The sequence below is a fragment of the Salmo salar genome, chromosome ssa10, assembly GCF_905237065.1.
Source record: "Salmo salar chromosome ssa10, Ssal_v3.1, whole genome shotgun sequence".
In the NCBI taxonomy this organism is placed as follows: domain Eukaryota; kingdom Metazoa; phylum Chordata; class Actinopteri; order Salmoniformes; family Salmonidae; genus Salmo; species Salmo salar.
In genome coordinates this window covers 74393419-74405591 of record NC_059451.1, presented here as the reverse complement: position 1 = coordinate 74405591, position 12173 = coordinate 74393419, and the positions used below count along the sequence as shown (strand labels likewise).

At 45.3% G+C, this 12173-nt stretch overlaps 1 protein-coding gene across 7 annotated transcripts in view; it reads right to left on the bottom strand.

The window, feature by feature from the left end:
• LOC106561060 (transcription factor SOX-6) overlaps nucleotides 1–12173 on the bottom strand; it is a 146934-nt gene that overhangs the window by 35880 nt on the left and 98881 nt on the right. For all 7 annotated transcript variants that reach the window (XM_014124667.2, XM_045688091.1, XM_045688092.1 and 4 more), the window contains 2 exons: nucleotides 4586–4758; nucleotides 3263–3331 (listed from right to left, as the gene is read on the bottom strand). In XM_014124667.2, the coding sequence (XP_013980142.2) occupies nucleotides 3263–3331; nucleotides 4586–4758 (242 nt within the window). The remainder of the gene's footprint in view (nucleotides 1–3262; nucleotides 3332–4585; nucleotides 4759–12173) is intronic.

Here is a 12173-nt window from a genome sequence, read left to right as displayed (position 1 = left end):
GAGTGCGCATATGTGTCTGCGAGATAGATTCCTGTCCGTCTGCATTTTTTGGGGGGTCTAGTTTAGGCTGGTAGGCAGAGTTACTGTTTGTATGCTTTACACCCACAGATTCATATCAGCAGCTTTTAAAACATATTCTAAGTCAGTGTTTCCAACTCCTGGTTTCCGGGGGCCCAAAGAGGCGCACGTTGATTTAAATCATCATCAAGCCTTTGATTACACATTTCAATCAGGTGTGTTAGCACCCCTTCGGCTCCACGGGATCAGGACTGGGAAACACCGCTGTAAGCGCAGTTTATATCTGAAGTCATATTTATCCAATCCGAAATGGTGTTTCACAAATGTGTGTTACTCATTTCCCTAACAAGTGTAAATATCCTCTGTGCGCATTGCCAGCAACATTAGCTCCAGACAAATCCCTTGCCAGCCAATCACCATGATGGCTCACACTTTAATTCCTGTCATTTTCCATAGTTGCTGAATTTGTTTCGACATTACAGTTGGCCACTGGCTTTCCGAGCCATTATGTCCAGTACTGCTTGCTGAGGTGATATCTATTGGCCATTTGTGTGTACCATTAGGTCTTAACACAACTTCAGTGGACTAACAGTGCAGACTTCACCTCACGCCAGCAATTCTTATACTGGCTATTGAACAAGACATTTTAGAACATAAAAAGGTGAAGAAAGAAAACATTTGAAAAGTGAAGTGAGCGTGACGCGCGGGAGGAGAAGGCGTGGAGGTAAAAAGTGGAAAATGGCTTGATCAGGAATCTAAAAAGAAGCCAATGGGAAAAACATTAACGTCGAGAAGAGGAATTAGCTGAGGTGAGGAGCGCTCAAAGGCAAGGAGCAGATACATTTCTGACAAGAGGAGGTGAAGAACAAGGGAGGGATGAGGAGTTTAAAAAAAAGAGGGGGGGAAAAATGAAAGCAAGAGGAGATAATTGAAGAACTGAGGGGGACAGAATGAAGTGTGGGTTTGCAGTCATTAATTAGGCCCGTTAGCTTTCGCCCGGGCTCTGTGGTCTGGGCCTGCCTCTGTGGTCTGGGCCTGCCTCTGTGGTCTGGGCCTGCCTCTGTGGTCTGGGCCTGCCTCTGTGGCCCTCCGGAAATGAAGATAACATGAGACACATTAAGGGCTCACTTAACAAAGACACATGCCTGTCAACCACCGTGACGAACAAAGGAAGGGGCACCCTCACTCACCCAGAGTGTGTGTGTGTGTGTGTGTGTAACCAAATCTTTCACCATGAGGCTGTCGGAAGCTTTCCTTTAACCCTTGGAAGTTCCCTGCTGTTTCTACAGGCCATTTAAAAACCACATTACAGGAAACCAGTGTCACTTTGAACTCGGCTCTCCCTCATAATAAAGCGCAAGACTGGTAAAATCTCCATTACAACCAGAAAAAGGAAAACAACTTCGGCATAAAGCGGTTGTACTTTTGGATTCACGAAAAGGGAAAAGTTGGGTCATTTCCATTCCTCCAAAATGCTAGGGATTTAGAACTTGGTCATTTCATTTACTCCAATCTGGGAAGTACAGACATGAACCCGGGGGAACATTGTTTAACACACAGGATCATGTTGATCTCATCAAAATGCTGTGAAACGCCGTCTCCCCCAGAAGCACAGCGTAGGACCGCATCCCAAACGGCAACCCACTCCCTATGTCGTGCACTATATAGGGAAGAGGGTGCCATTTGGGACGCGGACCCGGGGTATGAACCCCAAACAGTAGCCCTCGGTCAGTCCCTTTAGAGCATTGGTCCCCAGTAGCCTAGAAGAAGAAGCGGGTCTGGAGTCGATCAGTAGAAGCAGACGGGCTGCATGTATGTTTAAGGCCAAAACACTTTCAACACTGCATAAACAGCCAGGACCCCAGTGGCCGGGCTCTAAAGTGAATCCATATTTCAAGGCATTGTGTTCAACAGCTGGAGTTAAGATTATAATACATATATAGGCTACTTCGAGAATAGAATAGGAGTGGTCCTACTCCTACCATTAGAATAATGTTCTTTCTAATAGTGACACGTTTTACACAGTGATTTTCATGGAACCGAATAAGCTTTTATTACCTAACGAAGCATCGGCCACTGCTTGTATGAAATGCATTGCGTTAGAAGTCAATGAACGTAATTCCCCTATACTCGTTATCCCCTATTACACTACACTAGAGTCACTATCGGCAGAAACTAGTAATAATAATAATAATAATCATCATAATTGATTATTCCTAATCACTGTTCAAGACACACAAGGGCATTCATTGTACACAGCAACCAAAGCTTACTTAGCTCTTTCCAAAGGACTTAGCATGTTTAAGAGTATTTACAATGCATTGACAGGCACTGTATGCCAGACATGGGTTCAATTACTATCTGTGCTAGACTGAGCTTGCCTGCTGCAATGGAACCAATAGAAAAGTCTGAAAAGTGTAAAAACCCCACCCACTTCACACTCCAGCCAGACTAAAGCGAATGCTCAAATCTTTCAAAGTGTGAAAGATTTCAAAACAGCATTTGAACCGAGGTCTGCCGATTATGTTTGCACTTCTTAACAGCAGCAGACGTGCCAACACGTTACTTCTCTCAACAACACCAAAACAAACTGTAGCCTAAGGACACATTGAGGCCATGTGATCATAAAGACTAGTCGTTTTACTGTCACACACAGACTCTCCAGAGAGCCGGTCCTAATGAACTCAGATCTGTGGTTTATTAAAAGCAGAACACCTCCAGAGCTGCAGAGCACAAGGGGCCCTGGCTCACTGCCTTCCCCAGCCACGGTGAGCCTTTACTGGGGTGTGTGAGAGGGAAGAAGCTCCCCTATGGCTCGCTGTCTGGGTCAGTGTCTCTGCAACCAGTCAGCGCCAGCGGCGAAGACGGGTCCGTGGGAAAAGTTCTAGTCTGGTGAAGAGGGAATATGAGCGAGAACTCTGTCACGCGTTACGACAAAAGGAACGAGAATGAAGGAGAAAAGAGGTGGATATAGGTGAGAGTGAAAGAGGAGAGAGACATGGAGTGGGGGGGGGGGGTAGCAAGTAGCTAGGCATGATCAATGACCCAGCAATTGATCCCATAAACAGGTCAATTACAGGGGCCATCGTGTGTGTGTGTGTGTGTGTGTGTGTGTGTGTGTGTGTGTGTGTGTGTGTGTGTGTGTGTGTGTGTGTGTGTGTATGCATACGTGTGTGTGTGCGTATGAACACATAACTAAGGTGGAGGAGAATGAGCGCGGCCACAGTAAGCAGTGGCCACTGACCTGTATCTGCTGCTGGAGAACGTTGATCTTATGCTGCTGCTGCAGGAGCTGCTGCTGCTGCCTCGTAATCTGGAGGGGCAGGAGTGAGGCAGACATGAGACACGGGTGAGGAAAATTAGACGTGAGGCGTCGACAAACGACAGAAGAGAGGGAATAACACGCAGACATCCCTTTGAAAGCTCGGGTTTTGAGTTTGAACGTGGGGGAGACGGAGCAGGGACAGAGCAGAGTGAGACAAGGACGAGACAATTAGACAATAATGAGACGTCAATGATGCGTTGGAGTGGACAAAAGAGAAGATACAGAGTGACAGGCAAAAGGTGAGAGTTTTGAGTTTGAACATAGCAAGACTAGGCACACAAGACAGACAGAACAGAGTGAGACAAGAACGAGACATGAAAGAACAGAGTGAGACAAGAACGAGACATGAAAGAACAGAGTGAGACAAGAACGAGACATGAAAGAACAGAGTGAGACAAGAACGAGACATGAAAGAACAGAGTGAGACAAGAACGAGACATGAAAGAACAGAGCGAGACAAAAGGGATGAGATGGCGGAAAAGAAGAGAATTTAAGCTTGAACAAATCTTTATTTTTGACATTAGGTGACAGAAGATAGAGACGGGATAATTCAGTGAGAAACATGAGAAGCAACAGGAGGGAAAGGGCTGAGACTGGGCGAGTCCAACAATTTGACAAAGACGGAAATATTGGGAGACAAGAGAGAACCGAGCGGGTTATATAACCCAAATCAACACTGTCAGTAACACGTGCTCAAGCGACGCTATCAGTCAACAGTGAAGCAGTGAGATTGACATGTTTACGACCCTGACTGACACAAGCCTGCCTCCTCCTTGGCTACCTGTCGCCAGGGGCGGAGCCTAGGCAGTGACAGACAGTTGCAATTATCCAAAAGCGGAGTGTATATTCACTCAACGAGAATACAAAACAGCTGCCCCATTTTTGAAAAGTTATTTGATATATATTTGTATTTATATAATTACAGGCTGTCCATTAAGGGACGTCGCTCATCCGAACATGTGTCAAGATTCATTTAGGCAAGGCTTCTCAGTGGCGTCAATATAGGTCATTACCCCGTCATGTCTGAACAGCTAAATAGCAGGCCAATTTAGAAATCTGTCTATTAATCACACTCACTTTTCTTTTGTGATGGAATGTTGTCTCATAATGGGGTGATGGGAATAAAGTACTTGTCCAAACAATCTCCCTCCCTCCCTCCCTCTCCCTCTCTCTCTCTCTCTCTCTCTCTCTCTCTCTCTCCCTCCCTCCCTCCCTCCCTCCCTCCCTCTCCCTCCCTCACACCTGGTCCTGCTGCTGACGGGCCAGCTCCATTTGCTGCCTCTGCTTCTCCATCTGTGAGACGGCCATCTTCTTCTGCTCGTCGTGGGCCGCCAGGAGCTGCTCCCGCAGGCTGATGAGCTGGCCAATCATGGTCGAAAGCTGACGCTCCTTCTCCTCCAAACTCTCTGGGGTACCTGACGGAGAGCGAGAGTGGGGGTTAGAAGGATGGAGGGAGAAGGAGAAGGGGGGGTGGAAATGTCGACGAAATCGCTGTCATATAAGTGAGATATAAATGTATTCATGATCATCTTCAATTTGTTATATTCCATTCATCTACAAGGTCTCCCATCTCTGAATCGTGCCACTTGAGTTGCCCTGACCTTTGCTTCCTACAGTTGGTCTGCATCCCCATGCATTCATCACTGCTTTCATCCTGGTACTTGACTACAATGTATTTCCAAGTAAAGAGTAATACCTTTCCCTTTATTAATTACATACAGTATGTATGCTATTCAATTGCAGGCTAATATCAATAGCTTTATCCAGACGCACTAACTACAGTAATAGTGTATCTACAATAACCCCAAGAGTGGAATATACTTGATGACTCTCTGTTCCATCTACAAACGGCACCTTATTCCCTATGTAGTGCACTACTTTTGACCAGGGCCCATGGGGCTCTTATCAAAAGTTGTGGACTGTGTAGGGAATAGGATTCCATTAGGGACGCAGCCTTTATGAACCTCTTGCTGTAATGATAGAAGCCTGAGGATGGATGAAGCCCGGGGGAATTGACGTCATCCACTACCAGTTTCAATATAAAGGAGCCTGACCCAGGGCTGTGTGTGGGGTTGTGTGTGTGTGTGTGTGTGTGTGTATAAGATGCATGCGTTTCTGCATGCATGCTTGTGTTTGTGTAAGCATGCGTGTAGGGTCTTGCCCTGAGGCCATGGATGGAGAGTGCAGGGTGGCCCTTACAATAGCTGCATACTATCAGGCCCTTTATTGTAGTCTAGTGGAGCTGTCCTGTACAGGAGCCAAGTCTGTCCCCTCTGCTACACACTAAGTATCTGTCCCAAAGTGCACTACTTTTGACTATGACTAGGGCCCATAGGGCTCTGGCCAAAAGTAGTGCACTATGTAGGGAATAAGGTGCCATTAGGTACAAAGCCTAGGTCTGCATATATCAAAGGCGACTGTTTCCTCTCTTCATTTTTTTCGCTCACTTTCTCGGCTCTCTCACACTCCTCTCTTCCCTTGTTTTCGCCAATACTTTCCCAAAATTAACTTGTGAGTCTATTTTCTCTCTGGCCGATTCCTCTCTTTCGTTTGTATTCTCTTCCATTTTTCCTTCTCCTCCCTCCCTTCTTCCACTCTCCCCGCTCCCCCTTTTATCACTCTTATCCTTTCTTAATTCAAAGTGCTCTGTTTCCAATATTGTTAAATTCTCATCAAAGCAAAAAAACACAAGATAAATGCATGTTTGCTCACTGCTCAAATATATTATTTCCAACAGCTAGTGGAATGTAACCAACAGAAAGGCTAGCACTGGCTAGCAGAGAAGGCTAGCAGAAAAGACTAGCGGAACAGTCTAGCATTGTAGGCTAGCGCTGAAGCTAAATGGTTAATTAGCCATGCTAGTTCTGATGCTAAATGGCTAGTTAGCCATACTAGCTCTGATGCTAAATTCATCTTTCAATTCAATAAAACGTTATTTATCCCCTCAGGGGTAGTTACAAAAGGCAAGTCAGTTACAAGTAAATAAACTAGGACAACGTCCAATGATATCAAACACAGACAGCAAATCTCTGATAATGATGTTACCGCCAGGCTGCATAGAGATCAACCAAGGGGCTGCACGTGTGGCTCAATCCCAATCCCCCCCCGCCCTCATTTTTGAGTGTCCCATGGTGGGAGAGTGGCACTCATAACAGAGCAACTAGCGGAGAGCTAAATAAGGCCTAGGGAATGGGACATCACTACATCACTCACACACATCAGAAACTGAAAATGGATACCACAATTCATTGACCACAAGCCTTGTGTTTTTCACAATGCCTGTACTGGCGACAGTAGTAGCTTTCCATATATTTCTCATGCGACAAATACATACTTACTACCATATGAGCAACAACTGAGAACAGCAGAACAACAATGTGCCGTAAGCTGTAGACCACACTACCTACCATTAGAGAGTTTTCATCTGTATTCTTCGTAGCTGTTTACATACCACCACAGTCAGAGGCTGGCACTAAGACAACATTGAATGAGTCATATTCCGCCATAAGCAAACAAGAAAATGCTCACGCAGAGGCAGTGCTCCTAGTAACTGGAGACTTTAATGCAGGGAAACCTAAATCCGTTTTACCAAATTTCTATCAGCATGTTAAATGTGCAACCAGAGGAAAAATAACTCTGGACCACCTATACTCCACACACAGAGACGCATACAAAGCTCTCCCTCACTCTCGATTTGGCAAATCTGACCATAATTCTATCCTCCTGACTATATCAATAAAAAAGTGTTCAGAGGAAGGGGGTTCCGGGATTCCTCCGATGGCATTGAGGAGTACACCGCATCAGTCATTGGCTTCATCAATAAGTGCAATGATAATATCATCCCGACAGTGACCGTACGTACATACCCCAACAAGAAACCATGGATTACAGGCAGCATCCACTCTGAACTAAAGGCTAGAGCTGCCGCTTTCAAGGAGCGGGACTCTAACCCGGAAGCTTATAAGAAATCACACTATGCCCTCCGACGAACCATCAAACAGGAAAAGCGTCAATACAGGACTAAGATCGAATCGTACTACACCAGCTCTGACACTTGTCGGATGTGGCAGGGCTTACAACACCATCATCCCACAAACCCTAGACCCACTCCAATTTGCAAACCACCCCAACAGATCCACAGATGATGCAATCTCCATTGCACTCCACACTGCCCTTTCCCACCTGGACAAAAGGAACACCTATGTGAGAATGCTATTCATTGACTACAGCTCAGCGTTCAACACCATAGTGCCCTCAAAGCTCATCACTAAGCTAAGAACCCTGGGACTAAACACCTCCCTCTGCAGCTGGATCCTGGACTTCCTGACAGGCTGCCCCCAGGTGGTAAGGGTAGGTAACAACACATCCGCCATGCTGATCCTCAACACAGGGGCCCCTCAGGGGTGCTGTGGTCAGTCCCCTTGCTCAAAGTTAATTGGAACACTACTCCGAATCTACGCGGCTCGTGGGCTCTCGCAAAATGGAGAGGGAGGGCTAAGGGACGGAATTGGGATTGAGCCTTCAGCTTTCCAGCTTTCCAGTCAGCAGTCCCCCTAAACACTTGCATACATACACACACTCACATACACACACACACATACACTACCAGTCAAAAGTTTTAGAACACATACTCAATGAAGGGTTTTTCTTTATTTGTACTATTTTCTACATTGTAGAATAATAGTGAAGAAATAAAAACTATGAAACAACACATATGGAATCATGTGACAAGGTAGGGGTGATATACAGAAGATAGCCCTATTTGGTAAAAGACCAAGTCCATATTATGGCAAGAACAGCTCAAATAAGCAAAGAGAAACGACAGTCCATCATCACTTCAAGACATGAAGGTCTGTCAATATGGAACATTTCAAGAGCTTTGAAAGATTCTTCAAATGCAGTCTCAAAAACCATCAAGTGCTATCATGAGGACCGCCACAGGAATGGAAGGCCCAGAGTTACCGCTGCTGCAGAGGACAAGTTCATTAGTGTTACCAGCCCAAAGAAATGCTTCACAGAGTTCAAGTACTAGACACATCTCAACATCAACTTTTCAGAGGAGACTGTGTGAATCAGGCCTTCATGGTCGAAGCTGGTTGAGAGAATGCCAAGAGTGTGCCAAGCTGTCATCAAGGCAAAGAGTGGCTATTTGAAGAATCTCAAATCTAAAATATATTTAGATTTGTTTAACACTGTTTTGGATACTACATGATTCCATATGTGTTATTTCCTAGTGTTGATGTCCTCACTATTATTCTACAATGTAGAAAATAGTAAAAATAAAGAAAAACCCTTGAATGAGTACGTGTTCTAAAACTTTTGACCGGTAGTGTACACACACAATTGGTGTTGGACAATCAACCTACTCAATCACCCCCCCAACCAACACCCCCCCCCCACACACACACACACACACCCCCCCACACCCCCCCACACACACACACACACACACACACACACACACACACCCCCCCCACACACACACACACACACACACCCCACACACACACACACACACACACACACACACACACACACACACAACAATATTGCTTCCCTCCCTCTCCTTGCCCAACCTGGGCTCAACCAGGGACCCTCTGAACACATTGACAACAGTCATCCAAGAAGATCCACTATCTATCACTCCACAACAGCTGCAGCCCTTACAGAGCAAGGGAACCAAATACTTCAAGGTCTCAGAGTGAGTGACTTCACCAATTGAAACACTACTAGCGTACACCTCTAACTAGCTAGCCATTTCACACCGGTCACACTCCTCCCCCTTTGACCTCCTCCGTCTCCGCAGCAACCCCAGCAGCTGGGCAGAGTCCAACCGAGTAATCTGGGTTAACAGCATCAACGTAACGGTCTTCCTTCTGTCTGTTCTTCTCCTTGCCCCGACCTGGGCTTGTCCCAGGGACCCTCTGAACTGTTTCCCATGAAGCATCATTACCTATTACTCAGAACAAGGGAAGCAACGATTTCAAGGTCGTCGTCAATTGAAATATTACTAGTGCGCACCGCTAACTAGCTAGCCATTTCCAACGGGTTACACACACACACACACACACCTGTGCACCACACATTCCCTAAGGTGAATATTTCAATGCCAGGTGCAGTCACAGGACAATAATATACATGCATATACATATATATGTATTTATTATGCCATGTGCAATAACACATGCTAGACATTCATCAAATATAGCTAACAATAATAATAATAATTTCAGCCTTTTCTGCCTGTTAACTAACCATCCATCAGGATTATGGATGAAGTGTCATACCTGTTGAATTTACAAGCCAAACCAGGGACCAACTACCTTTCTTTCTCTCCCTCTCTTGACTCTTTCTCTCTCACACAAACAAAGACACACACTCACACACACACACACACACACACACACACACACACACACACACACACACACACCATGTCGTCCTGTACTTTGTTCTTACTATGGCTGGTTGTCCCACCTTCACAAACGTTAAGTCGCTGTGGATAAGAGTGTCTGCTAAATGACTCAAATGTGATGATGATGAAATGAGCATGTTGGTGGATCATCGTCATGTCAAAGGAACTCCTGTGTGTGTCGGCTCATTGCCTTCCCCGTTATGACTAACCTCCCTTCAGTAGCACACAGCAAAAAGACCCTGACACCTGGCCCACGTACCATGGCGCTACACAAAAACCAACATGTCCGCCCCATCTGTCACAACTAACACAATGTTTCAACTGGGAGCCGAGCTGAGGAACTCTAGCTCGGATAATATGCACCTTTTTCATATGAGCACACCTCTTCGATACATGTAAGCCAATGAACCTCAACTGCACAGGTTCCTTCCCAGCCCCAAATGTTTATCAATAAAAAACAAAACAGCACACATTAAAAACCCAAGAGTGGTACAGTAGACTGAATTTAACAGACACTTCTAGCACAGATTTTGTCAGGCCGACAGGAGGAAAAATCTGGGAAAATATTATCAGATTTGTGGAGGCTAAAATGTTTAAATAATCTAACGTAACGTAACGTAACCTACCTACCTACCTACCTATCTATCTAGCTATCTCAGTGGTTAGGCCCCGTTCCATGTCAGCCATTAAGAAGTGAGTAGGCCGTTTGAAATTAATCACAGTGTTTTGGAGAGAGGACACAGCTGGTGGAATAGAGAGCGCTCTGTGTAGAGAGAGCGAGAGAGAGTGTGTGTGTGTGTGTGTGCGTGCATTTGTGTGTGTGTGTGCATATGGAGAGTCCATATAGTCGCTTCCTGTGGAGTTGGGGGATAGACCGGCATTGCTTTCCGCAGGGTGCAGATAGAAATGTAGTGAATAGAGCTTACACGATTCCTTATTCTACATGGCAGAGAGGCATATCTGTTCTACACTACATATTTCTATCTGAATGTTCCACAGCGTTGTGCCCTACTGAATGCAGCCCACATATTTGCACTGTGTGGGAAAATACCATAATGTTGCTCCCTCTGATGGGACCAGGGTTGTATTCAGGCACCAAATGGAATAACATTTACTGAATCATGGAGGGTCTACCTGATCTTGTCCAATAAGAAACACTAGTTTTAATTTTGCTACATTTTACACTAATGAATATGACTCAGGTTTAAGGCTATATGGCCAGCAACGGCAAGCGGTACCGGAGCGCCAAGTCTAGGTCCAAAAGGCTTCTTAACAGCTTCTACCCTCAAGCCAGAAGACTCCTGAACAGCTAATCAAATGGCTACCCCCCCACTCCCTCTTTTACTCTGCTGCTACTCTCTGATTATTATCTATGCATAGTCACTTTAACTCTACATACAGTACATGTACATATTACTTCAAATACCTCGACTAACCGGTGCCCCCGCACATTGACTCTGTACCGGTACCCCCTGTATATAGCCTCGCTACCGTTATATAGCCTCGCTCCTGCTGCTCTTTAACCATTTGCTATTTTTAACATATCTATTTTTTACTTAACACTTATTTTTTTTGTTTACTTCTCAAAGCATTGTCGGTTAAGGGCTTGTAAGTCAGCATTTCACTGTAAGGTCTACTACACCTGTTGTATTCGGCGCATGTGACAAATAACATTTGATGTGATTTGAACTGCACGGGAGAGAGCGAGAGAGAGAGAGAGAGAGAGAGAGAGAGAGAGAGAGAGAGAGAGAGAGAGAGTAAGTGAGAGATAAGAGGGAGAGAGAGTATACATGAGGAAAAAGGGAGAGGGAGAGAGAGACAGCTCCAGCTGCTTAAACATGAGTTGAAGTGAGGAGGCTCAATGTCAGTCCTGTTCCCACTCAGGAGCGTTTCTGTGCATTTTTTTAATGCTTTCCACTGAGGAAATGCTTGCCATTTCTAAGGGGCCAATATAAATGACGCTTTCAGTGTGTGAGTGCCGCTAAGAAGGAGTAGATTGATGAGGAATGAGAGGGCTGGACTCAGATAGTTCATCATGGGTGAGTCCTAAATGGCACCTTTACTGCATTCCCCATATAGTGCACAACTTTTGACCAGGACCCACAGGCCGCTGATCATAAGTAGTGCACTGTGTAGGGGATAGGGTGCCATTTGGGACACCGCGCCGTAATGTTAAAGCCAGGAGGGTTTTTCAAAACCAGCGCATATAAATGTCCAGAACTTGTTGTGTAGCATGTTTTTAGAGTTTTGTATGATTATTCAGCTGGATATCATTCTTTTTTTTGCCTGTGGTTTATAATAATTTGATCAGATGTTATAAGTGTGTCTGGACAGAGCCTGCAGTCACTCAGACACTGAGGAGACCCGGAATATGGTGAAATAAAAGGGAACTGTTTCAAATCAAAGTATTCCTGT